This window comes from Notolabrus celidotus, chromosome 19, assembly GCF_009762535.1.
Source record: "Notolabrus celidotus isolate fNotCel1 chromosome 19, fNotCel1.pri, whole genome shotgun sequence".
Classification (NCBI taxonomy): Eukaryota; Metazoa; Chordata; class Actinopteri; order Labriformes; family Labridae; genus Notolabrus; species Notolabrus celidotus.
In genome coordinates this window covers 10,062,283-10,075,321 of record NC_048290.1, presented here as the reverse complement: position 1 = coordinate 10,075,321, position 13,039 = coordinate 10,062,283, and the positions used below count along the sequence as shown (strand labels likewise).

General features: G+C 38.9%; 1 protein-coding gene across 1 annotated transcript in view; it reads left to right on the top strand.

Annotated features, from left to right (window-relative positions):
- The window catches only part of brinp1 (bone morphogenetic protein/retinoic acid inducible neural-specific 1), a 184,775-nt gene that overhangs the window by 140,899 nt on the left and 30,837 nt on the right, over positions 1-13,039 (top strand). Inside the window, exon 6 of the mRNA XM_034709655.1 lies at positions 366-471. Coding sequence (XP_034565546.1) covers positions 366-471 — 106 coding nt within the window. The remainder of the gene's footprint in view (positions 1-365; positions 472-13,039) is intronic.

Below are 13,039 nucleotides of genomic sequence, written 5' to 3'. Positions count from 1 at the left end.
ACATTATGGAAGGTGGGGAAAAAAATATTATAAAACATGTTTCTTTTGCTGCACTACATTCTGTTAAAGCACAATCTAACGTTGACAACGGGCCAGAAGGTGTGAACTCAGTGCAATTATCACATGTGAAAGTCTAAATCAATCAAAGAAAGAAAGTTACCTAATGACTGTGACATTATCTGCTGACAGCAGTAATGAACAGGTGTTGACATCTTCCTACAAGCTGACATTTTTAATGGCTGTTGCGACTTGTGATGCCTAACTTTGCACATGTCGTTGTTAAGTTTGGCACTTAAAGCATCAACACGCGTGCAAAAATAGCTTTTGATTCATTTAAAAAAAAATGTGTTTTCATTCTTCCGCAGGTGACGGAGACTCGAACAGGCCCACTCGGATGCAGTAGCTACGACAATCTGGACTCTGTGAGCTCAATCCTTCTGCAGAGCCCTGAGAGCAAGCTTCATCTGCAAGGTAAACCAACCCCAGCATATCGGATGTTTCTCACATTGGTCCAATTTGGCTTTTAAGAATTAGAGGAAATCTATCCCCACACATGGAGTGCTCTTGAGTGGACAAGGTAAATAGTTGGTGTCTTCACAAGAATTGAATGTCAATGTGCTTTTTAATTGGGACCAGGATAGATTTGCTCAGCAGACACCTCTGGGGACAGAAATACAATCTTCTGTCTGTTTGTTCTCTAACGTGACCGTGTTCGTAAGCGTCTCTTAAATATTGTTCAAAGACTTTCCTACATGCAAAACAGCTTCATGAACTGTAAACCTGCACAGAAACCAGAGATAGACTACTCCTCTCCATGCAGCCACTCTATATAATGAGACAATTAGAAGAGTCTGCAGGTTTTTCTGTACTTATAAATATCAGATTTGAACTTTGGTGTATTTTTAGCCCATTGGAATATATCCCAAGAAAGTATTCAACACTGAAATGAGTCACTTTTTATCAGTATTTGCTCAGTATTTGAAATACAGTCTCCCTGCACGTCACTCACAGATATGTCAGTGGATGCAAATAGCAACTTTTACCTATTAGTGGTTCTGTTCTTAAAAGCAGGAATACTTCTGTTTTTAAACATTGACACAATTAATAATTAGCCGAAAAGGAGAAATCTCTTGCAGTGACAGTCACCCTGGGGAACAGAAATGATGAAAGACGGCGTAACTATGGTCAAGTGTTTGAATAGCGTGATTGGTTCTTTGATTTATTCCAGTTTATGCAGGTTATTAAAGCCGGTTTGAGAATCACAGAAGCTTCTTTTCAAATCCACCTCCCCTCCCCCTCTTTTCTTTTCTCCATCTGAAGTCATTACCCGTCCTCTAAAATCACAGAACTAAGTGGTTTGTCAAAGAAATACTTTTAAGTCCTCCTCTGCCACTTATTCAAAGGACTCTATAGGTTTTGGGAAGAGCTTTATTGTCATGCATCAAATGCATTAGCCTTGTGCTTTGAAGACTGTTTTTGTTGCGCGATTGATAGATGACAGGCCTGGGAAGGAATCTTTCTTTCAGTTCCAAAAGAATGCCAAAGCTTTTTTGATTGGTTTCTGGCTTAAGCTTTTATACAAGGCCAAATTCAGTTGGTGTGTGTGTTTATTGCATTTAGAGTCTGGTGAAGGGTGAGCCAAGGTGTTAAGTGTTCTCCAAAAATGCATTCTTTTAAGAGCAATTATCGACTCAGCCTTTAATTAGAAAGACAGCTGAGGGTGTAACTTCTTTAACAATCATAGTGCTCTTCAAAGTGATAGCACTTCACACAGCCCATGGAGAGGCAAGCACTCAACTGAGAGCTTTTAAGGTCTATGCTGCTCAAAATATATTTATAATGAGATCCAATTATTTAATTTACTCTGCAGTTCTCCCTCTGTCATGAACGCTAATGTATGGCTAACAATTAGTCTTATTTAATCCCGTGGTGAGCCATATATTCCCCTCAAGTCAAGCCAACCTTGTGCATGTTTAAAGATTCTGCCCCCCTCTGCATATAAAATTGGCATAGGTTGAATGTTTCATTCATTTGGGTCACATGCTTTTGTCTGCGCTCACTCCCATGTTGGTTGGATTAATGTTTCATTTATTTCTGTAATTCTCAGGCAATTCACACAGCCTCAAAATTGTGTTATTTTTTCAGCTCCACTGGGAGAGCGCAGTAGAAAGCATTACTTATTATTCTGTATCACCGGGGTTCTCTCTTATTTTGAAAGAAATGCACTCATATTAAAATACATGAGGCTGTGTCCATAGGCTACTTTTCCTCTGTATCAACAAAGACAAGCAGAGAGAGTAGAAAAGATGGTCTACACTTTGATATGTTTATCAGCACACCCAGCATCTTACAGTTTCAAAACTATGTGGAGTTGGGAAATCTCAGTCACAAAACTTGGTTGGTGTACGTTTGGTGTTAGTTGATTTGTTGACAAAAGTGAATAAAGGATTAAATGTTCTATTCTAAGTCATTTTCTAAATCGTTGTCCAGATAAACTGCTAGATAGTTGCAGGCTTGTTGATAAGTGGCTGTTATTTTGTAGTGGATGGAGTTGGCGCATACCTCAGGGTTGCCAGGCTTTTAAAGGGATTGGTTGGAAACTTGTTCTATTCTAAGATATGTATTGGCAATGACCTTGACGCCACTCTGATATATGGCTAACGTTTGGCTGTTGGGGTATTGCTAGGTGGTCACTTAATAGCAGCTAGGTTGTTGATGTCCTTGACATCCAGTAAGGTCGCTTGGGGAATGTTGGTACGAGGTTGTTGGTTGTCAGTAGCTTGGGTGTTTTCGTGTGTGAATTATTTTTCACCACGTTGTTTTCGTTGTTGCAATGTTAGAAAATTGTATAAGGTAGGACTTTCAAAAGCCATTTAAAAGCATGGCTGAATGTTCAGTTGATTGGACATTGGGCAGTGGCAGCTACGTTGACTTTTGTCGTTTTATAGATAGGTTGGTCTGGTTGTTGGACGCTGGTTCAATAGTGGTGTAGATATTAATCATAGTTTTGCTTGGTGGCCCCCAGGGTGCTGACCTTCTTGATTTACAGATAGGTGCCTTTGCATTATTGGTACACAGCTGTTTGCTCTGGTGGTGAATATGTTTTGGTAGGAAAGGCTTGATAGTGGCTTGGGTGTTTGATGTGTTTATTGGGAAAAGTGTAGTGAAAGCAAATTTAATGGTGGAATTTTGAAGCCATCTAATGGCATGATTGAATGTTCGGTTGATTAGACATTGCTAGGTGGTTGCGAAGTGGAAGCAAAGGTGTTGACTTTCTAGTTTTTTAGATAGGTTGGGTTGGAGTTGCAGATTGTTAGTAAGTGGTTGCAGTGATGGTGTAGATATTTGGTACCATACTGCTTAGTAGTTGGAACATTTCCAAATGATTTCGGACAGAAGCTTTGATATTTTCATTTTTCCTTTTTTCTATTATTAATATTTCCCAGAAATAGTTTGTTAGTTGCTGTGATGTTTGATACTAATGTTAAAGAGATGGTTTTATGCTTTTTCCATACAAAAAATGAAGTTAAACTGTAGGATGTCAATGTTAAATATGGGTAAAGTTTCAAATTTCGAGGTAAATGTTTGTTGGGGTTAGCCCTGAATGAGACTGCAGGCTGCCACGAATGACTTATTCAAGATGTCACATGGGAATTTAGCAAGGTCAACATGAGATTTGGTCAAATCGTGGCATCACCAGTTTGGGGAATCACCTTATAAGGGGGAATGTGACATTTTTAAAATAGTAGATGGACCGAAGTGTTTCAGACAGGCTTTGATGAGGGGTTTCAAAGACACCAACCTGAGATAAATAATTTAATGAGCTTTAAATCATGTAAAGCTGCTGCAAAGCTATCAGAGGGACAATATAAAGCCTGGAACATGAGCTTAATATCCCCTCTGCTAGGAGTCTTGTTGTTACATAGTTGCTAGGGGTGTTTAGTGGGGCCACAAGAATACTATTATTTTGTCCTTCCTGTGTCTTGGTATTTTGAGGCATTGTTAGTTGCTACTCAAGTCATTTTATTGCGAAAGAATTTGAAGCCGTTGCTATAGTAACTCTGATTGATATTGGGAAAAATATACACTCTACAGAAGAGAGGTAGAACAAGATCAAAGCCATGTGTGTTGGAGTGTTATTTTAATAATTTGGGGGCACTTACAAGAATTGCATATGTTGAAATTGCAAGATTTTTTTGGCCATTTGGAACAACTTTTGAACCTCATAGTTGATCCAAAGCCGCTTGATCTCCATTTATCCGTACAAAAGGCGGTTAGATTTCCTGACAGATTCACTGTGTCCCTTGGCTGGTCTTTACAGTGAATGCCCCAAAAACAAAAGCTTTGACAGCATTGTCCTCTTCTTTGACAACCAGCCATAAATGGACTTCACAAAGTATCCCTTGAGGAGAAAGACATTGGCTGTGCCCAGAACCGCTCCTATATGCACTAGCAGCTCTCAGCACAGCTAATGAACACCCACGATGTGTCTCATTTTCAGAAGGCTGTTGACCTTTTACCAGGCAATTAGCTTAATCGCAAACTTTTGGCATTTAAACTGTGGGGAGGAGTCAAATCGGGCCAATGTGGAAAATCATGGATCACCAGCAGCACTGCCTAAGATGCAAATTATGCACATTATGCAGCATTTTCGCAGAAATCGTTTTTGATTGTAAGCCAATCACTGGACACATCATCCAATGAGACAAATGGTATTAAACTAACAAGTTAATTGTGTATATACCTCAAAACTGAACAACTAGGGCATGTTACTGTTTTTCTATTTCTTTTGTGTTGGTTTCTATGCGTTCACTCTCTCCCCATGGGTTTAATTTAATTCAGAATGTGCAGGAATGACTTTTGGGTCAAAGGAAGAGGTTTAGACAAACACACTTAAACGTGTGTTGCAGGACGCCACAGGGCTTAAGAGGCTCACTATTTTAAATGTTTGGCGGCTTCAATCAATAAAGAACTGAAGGGAAATACACACCTATTCTCATGAGGTAGTAGATCACAGGTAGACATCAAAGGAAGGAGGAGAGAGCTGCACACTTTAAACCCTGATGCAATCCTTTTACTTTTGACTCTACTGAGTGACATAAGTATTGCAGGTAGGGGCATTAGTTTCATTGGCTTGCTTTCAAAATCATAGGGAGCCAAAATTGCACTTGAAAGAAAGTTGGTTTGGATAATGTGGAAAGATTCAAGTTGGAGTCTTTCTGTCCTTTATACAGTACACTACCAGGGGTGTGTATGGACTTTTGTTTTATACTGGGGAGGCGCTGACCTCTGCAGGGGTGGAATGACGTATGCCTAATGATTTCCTTCTTCTGGTTCTCATTGAATCTTATCCAATTCTTACATTTGAATATCCTGTATAAGTTATATACTAGTGAAAGGAAAACAACAGTGGCAACATATACAACTTCTAAGCTCAATTCTATAAAGGCACACAAAAGATTTATGACGAAAATCCCAATTTGAAGTACAACAAAGGAAACATTGAAAGGCCAAGAATGCTAACAGATATGTTGCAACATGCCCAGATAGTTGCTTTAAACAGAAGTCCTGCCACTTAAAAATTAAACAGGTTACCGTAAGACAGAGACATGGAATCTTTAAAACTCCACTTTCCAGGAAGTATAAAAAAAATGTATACAACTAAAAACTTCAAGAGATTCAACCACAAGCTTTTTTTAAAAATACTTTCATCCGTTAAACATTACAAAACCTACTGGCAGACATAAAGGGAGATCAGTAATATTGATTCTTGTAACAAATGTAACATTATGTAATACAGCCTACTGCCATCAGGAAGGAGATTACGCAGTCTCCGGGCCAGAACCAGCAGACTGAGGGACAGTTTTATCCACCAAGTAGTCAGGTTGCTGAACTCTCTCCCTATTTCGCCCCCTCTTCCCGTAGTGCCCCCTTCACAGACTTAACCCGGTCACTGACCCTCCTCCCCCCAAATCAACTCTGAGGTCTGTCATCCTCAGGACTGAACACGCACACACTCACTTTTAATTCACTATAGCAACGTTTTTGCACTGTTTTAACCTGTATTTTATTGTTTTTATTAGCTTACTCTTTTTAATTTTAGCTTATCTTTTTCTAGCTATTTCCAATGTTTATCTGTTGTCGTTGGTAGGGTCTGAGAGAGAAATGTAATATCAAATCCTCTGTATATCTGGTGCATACTGAAGTTTTTGACAATAAAGAAGACTTTTAACTTTTGAACTTTGAACTTTGAGATACAAGGTTTCTACCCAACTGCAAGGATAAGTAAGGATCCTGGACCGGTACCTGGGGTGGCCAAAAACAGTTGGCCCATGGCACCCCTGGTAACCTCTCTGGGCAGACCCCTGTATATTATAATGTACATGAAAAGTTGATGTCTAAAAACTGGTGATTTGATTTTGATCCTTTGGAAGGAAGAATATTAATAACATTTGAATAGCTAAATTGATTGACAGGTATACAAATGCATGTTTTAAGTAGAAAAGATGGTCTACACTTCCAGTCTTGACTTTTTGTTTGTTTCCATTTACCCAGACAGAATAAATAAGTGGTTTGACTCTCAGCCTTAGGCATTTACAGCCTTAGACCAACATTTGCCTCCGGCCTCTGTGTCATCATAACCCTATGTAAATATTCACTGGCTAACATACGTATAGATGTCAGCACAACAGTGTGAGGATGAGACTAAGAATCAAGTGTAGTCTGACAGTCTGATGACTGACTCATCTTAAATTGAAGGCCTAATGGAAGCAGTCAGGGTCATGGGGAAGACGACTTATACTATTTCAGTCCACTTCATTTTTTTCCCCCCCTCGGTTTTTACAGCATCTCTGCACATCCCATGTCTAGACACGGCATCTCTCTGCTGTCTGTGAAGTGGATGATAAAAGTTTCTCTTTTTTTCTTGATAGCTGTCCAAACCGCAGCAGTGAGAGAATAAAGAGGTTTTGAACAAGTTCAGATTTCTAGTTTTAGAAGGCGTGATTTCAAGATGCACATGCATGTTGCACATCTCCTTTTCTGTTTGTGGGACTCAGTTGAGATGTCAGAGTAGTGTATGTGAAGTCCCATCCATACTGAGGCACTTTCTAGTGAGCCATGACAAGCTGTGACAAGTACATTTTGTCAGCTTTGGCACATTTTTTTTCTTTCTCTATCCATGTCTTTCTAAAATTGTTCTTTTGGAACTGTTTTCACCATGTTACTTTTTCATACTCCTACTCAGCCTGTTTGTCTTTTTTTGACTGTTTTCTTCACTCGTCCTGCAAGTTTTGAGCGCTACTCTCCATCAATCCAAACTGCTTTTGTTTCTTTATATTCCTGTTTATTCTTTTATGTTATTTCTCTATAGCATCTTGGCATTTGTTGCCTCTAAAGAAGCATGCTGACAGACAGTTGATCAATATTCTGGACATCTAAACAAGTACTTCTGATTTTCTTTGACCAACTTTTCAACATAGAACAAAACGCCTTAAAGCGTAATCCTCCTGCACTGTCTTTTTGAAATGAATAGACATATAAAAACTCTAATCTAGACTAGCTATTTTAATTGCTTATGAATTAAATAAGGCAAGATCATATTAGTATGCAGCACCATGTGAGTTACAACAAGGATGCAGTAATAGAAAACCCACTCCATTTCGCTCTTCTAATTAAACTTTTAATCATGCCGTTTTTCTTCTTTCCCACTTTTATTTTTTAGGCGCTCCAAACCTAAGCACTTTCTTGAGCTTCAGGCGCACGTGTTACTGCAAAACTTTGTTAGCGAATGCACACGGGACTGATTGCAGACGTGTAACGCAACATTTTAACTGCTTTCTGAGTGATTGGATGTGGTGGAATTAGCATTGGAAAGGTCCAGGACAGTTTGGAATTAACATGCAAGGAAGAAAAAAAAGCTGTTTAGTTGTGGTCAGGTTTCTCCTGCAGCTACTTTAACTGTCTCTGCGAAATAACAGACTTTTAAAAGGGATTTCTTTTCCTTCTCACCCCTGTGGTCTGCTCTTTGTGAGCTGGTGAGGCTGTGAGCAACAGATAACACAATGCAGCAATTTGACACTCCCTGGATATTCCCTCTGCTTTCACTTAGATTAAGATTAGAATGCTGTATTGGACTCTGACATCAAGGGAAGCTACCTATCAAAGCTTAAACTACATCCTCTTCTACCCCACAGTTTGGCTTTGTAAAATGTTTGGCAAATTAAGCTACACCTTCTGCTTTTTTTCCCCCTCCCAGACAATCATCAGAATTAGAGATGGCACTGGAACTAATTTTTCACATCAGATTTCATGCATCACTTTGCAAAGCTTTGATCTATCAAACAGGGAACTTTGTATTGCTTGAAAATAATGTGTCTGTGGAGGATTTACTTTTGGATTTTGAATGTTTAGGGACTTTGCGCATGTTACAAAATGCACAGCTTTATTGGCAGTTGGATAGAGTAAAAGAGGGCATTAGCATATGGCACTAGCAGGGACTATTTGAGGACACGCTGGAGGAACTCATTGATCTTCCTCTGTCACCCAATATGAATTACAGTACAATCTTGCACACCCTGATGCCTCTGAAAATGATATAATTGACCTTTTTGCGCTTCTAATCATCTGAGCAAAGAAACATTCTGCAAAAGTTGCAAAATCTATAAATGTGGATCCTGGGACTCACATAAAAATGGACATCTTCTGAAGAATCCGGGTTTGTTTGGTCCCCAGAGTTTAATCAGAAGGAAAGATCCACACTATTTAGCTTTATGACGATTGGGATTTAAATACACTTTTGTTCCCCTCTGCATTAATTTATTCTTTGTTTGTTTGTTTGTTTGTTTGTCCTCTCTCCAGGCTAAAGCTTAGAAAACCCGATGATATTGGTTTTGGCTGGATTCTCACTTCCTGCCTCCGCTGGGACGGAGAAGTAAAAATAGCTTATTGAGGGGTGTGAAATAATGAAAGAGGGAATTAGGAAGTAGTGGTTTAACAGTCAGGATTTACATTAGTTGCTTAAACACCAGTTTCGAAGTATGTTTCAGGTGGTAAAGAAAAAGTAGCCCTAATTTATGTCCCTTAATATCTCACCATCTGTTATTGTTTTTGTTGATTTCCTTATTCAAACTGGTGGCATAGCAAGAACAGCAAGGCTTTCAGGATATTAGGCAGAAAATTGGAATATCCTTGGTGTAATTTGATTTACAACACAAACACTGAAACACAGGAGGTTGAAAATAGCAAATTGCTGACTTATACGCATCCAAAGAAAGATAAAAGGCCTTGGAACCTCCACAAGCCATTACCTTCCAAGGACCCAATCACCTCCAATATGGCTGTCATAAATTAGCTCCACAACAAAAGCAAACTAATTTGCGTCTTTCAATCCCCCCGCCACGTGATTCCTCTCTTTTCTTCTTCCTCCAGTTTCCTCAACAGCCCGTCTTCTTGGAGGAGCCATGAGCCTATCTCAGAAGATTTATGAATATGTTAGAATAGCCTGAGCCAACAGTTTTCAAAGTGGTGAAGTGAAAATAAATTAAAGCGGCCCTGTAGGCGAGTCGTGCGGAGAGTGATGAATTAGATACTCATTGCTCTGTCGCTCGATGCCTGTCCCTCTTTTTGCGAGTGAAAAGCCTGCAAACATTATGGGGGAAGACAAACAAACATACAAATCAATTAAGTTGTTTTTGATGACAGACGGGTTGAGAAATTGATTTGGAGACTAAAGTATATCAGTAAACACAACGTCCTTGGTTTACAAGAGAATAATTTACTGAAGGGAAATCTTTGGTGGAGAGCAAATGTTGGACGAGCACAACAATTAACAGATGGAGGCATTTTTGTCTTGTTCTCTTTCTCTCTGATTCAGTTGTGCTCTCTCTTTGTCTGCGTCTCTCCCTGCATTCATATCTAAACATAGACATAAAACATTGTCTGGTCTGTGTTAAATCTGCACTAAAATAATCAAAACTTTGGGTGAGCTGGAGGAGTTTGGATTGATTAATTACATATATGAAAGTGGAGGACACTGATATTTCAAAATGTTGGAAATTAAAGCTCCAGTGAGGAATTTTTAACTGGATATGAAACAGACTGGAAATAACAGTGATGCCTCCTTATAACCTAAAAGAGCAAACAAGACCATTACCAAAAGGACTGACGATTTCTCTGCTGTACTTTTAGTGCCTGTGATGCGGTAGATGTCAGAAAAAAAAATGTACATGCACAGTGAAGAAAACCCTTATTTAGTTTTTCCCAAGCAGCAACCTCCAGTCCCGAGAATTGAAGCCATTGCGGAAGTTAAAACCTGCAGTTCCTTGAGTGTCCACTTGAGGCTGGCTCTGGAAGTACCAGAAACCACATACACACAAAAGCTGATCTTAACAGCAAAAATACACATATTTATTCATACTATGTACAGGGGGTGAATTTTTTCATTTTTGAAGATATTAAGATTACGAGTTTTCCATTATGAGCGGCACAGCTGACTTGATTGACAGGCGGGAACACTGTAACTGTTGGCGAGGAGGCTCAAAGCCTGCCTCTTTACCTTAAACTATCTTGACAGCAGTCAGGTTGAGTCAAGTTCAGCATTTCCAATCTAGTTCCCGCCGACGATTGGCTTCAAAACAGCGCTTCAGAAACAGATGGGTGACGTCACAGATACTATGTCCATTATTTATACAGTCTATGGTTTTTACCCACCAAATATTCACATTTAGTGATACATTACATCATCAAAAGAAAACAGGATTAACTTTTTTTTGTTAGAAAAGATGACCTATATATGTAGAGGACAACATTAGCAAAGTGGTATTACTTTGTCCACAGGGGGCGCCAAAGTCAACACAAACGGAAATTTTCTCACAGACGGTTTGATTTAAACAAAACTGTCCTTTCAGAATACATCTCCTCTGGTCTGCATGGTTCTATGTAGGTTGTAATCAAAGCGGCAACTTCCAGTCTTAGAATATAAGGCCCATGCGGAAGTGCTTAAAACTGTAGTTGATTGACGGTCTGCTTGAGGCTGGCTGCAGAAACACCGGAAACCACATACACACCCACTCCAAAAAGACAATCTTTGCAGCATCAGCACACACTGTATGGGGGGTGAATTTTTTTTAGAACTTGTGCACCCTGTAGCTGTTAAAGAAAAGGCTAAAAGCCCGCCTCTTTGACTTACATTAGCTGGGACGAAGTTAGGTTGTGATCAGCATTTCCAATATGGCACCCACCAAAGATTGGCTTCAAAACAGAGCTTCAGGAACAGATGGGTAATGTCACGGATACTATGTCCATTTTTTTTTTACACAGTCTATGGTTGTAATCCAAAGTCTCACTGTTATTTTCCACCCACCACACTCGCCACCGTTTTGCCAAGGATGTGAAAATAGGACATGAACATGCACATACATTGCTCATACAGTAACATGTGTTTTCTGTGAGCCTGGTGTATTGAAGTAGAAAGGCTAAAATCCAATAGTAATATGTCTGCCTGGAGGCACACTTGGTTCTTAAAGGGAATTAGAGCAGACACATAAAAACCCTCACACACTGATTGGTGTGATTCATGTTACACCCAAAACACACCCTTGAACAATCAAATGACTTTATCCAATCATTGCTCTAGACCAGGGGTTTCCAAATTGTGGGTCAGGACCCCCTGGGGGTCATGATATGTCTTCCAGAATTTTCTCTTTTTTTTTAAGTTATCTAAAAATACTAAATTTTACCCATTACAGTAAAAATATCAACAAAAATAGCTAACCTTAGAAAATGTACTGAGTTTTCTGCCTTTCTTTTTGCCAGATGACTCCTAAGTTTAGGGTTAGTGAACAGTTAATTATTAAAAGCATGAGTAGCAGTAGGTTAATTTATAAAGGCACAGGAAACAGCCACATGCTCATCTAGGTAGGCTAATTATCTGCAGACCAACTAAATTAAGCCACATTTAATCACTTTGAGGGACAGTGGGGGTCAGGAGTCTGTGGCACCTATAATTTGGGAGTCGTGGGCTGAAAAGTTTGGAACCCCTGCTCTAGACCATGCTTTATAGATCGTTCAAATCAATCCTTAGTTTGTGTCAATTTTGGTGCGCCCTTAAAGTCGTCTTTTTCCCTTGAGTTCACCACAGACTGAAAAAAACATGTTTTCTCTGATAAATATATATATATTTAAGTATATCTAAATAAACAAAGATTACATTTGAAATGAAACACATTGGACATGATTTTAGAGAACAGAAATCACTTTTCTTCTCCTGTGAAACATTACAATTTTCATGATGACTTATCTTGAAATCAGGCAAATTCTAATTTACCCAATCAAATTTGATTTTGTGGAGACAAGTTATCCAGCAAATCACTTAATATTACATTTCAGTGATGAATTAGTATTTTAATATGAAACTATTAAATATTGTTTCGCCTACCCACTGAATAGGTTATTATACACCATAGTTTACATTTTTTCAAAATAAGAGCATGTTACAACATGCGTGGTTAATTAAATCCGCGTGGTGCATTTTCTGTAACAGAAATGCTTTGTTCAAATAAATATTGAACTTTGATGACCTAACTATTCAAACATCAGTGTCACTTCATCCTTGTACAATGATTACTAATAAGGGATTGGGTATCATGATACCAATTTTTTCAACGACGCTGGTGGAGGCATACAGAAGAGAAATTAACCTCACTTGTTTCTTTAAGGGTACAATTTCCAAGGCTAGAGCAGGTGCTAAAGCTGCGATGCAATTTATATCAACCTTTTTCACTTTTTCTTTCACTGAGGGAGAGAAAAATATGAAACGTACAGTGTGTAAAACAGACTCAATGGTCAATACTAATGGAAGCGGAAGTGCCACATGACAACTTTGAGCCTTGATGAGAAGCATGTTGACATTGAAAATGATTAGAATGCTGTTAGTGGAGATAGGCCCTTATTGTAACGAACAAAATAATGGAATTTGAGTGACACAAAAAATCTCTCCAAATGAAATCTAGATAAATAACAGTCATATTTTTATTTCATA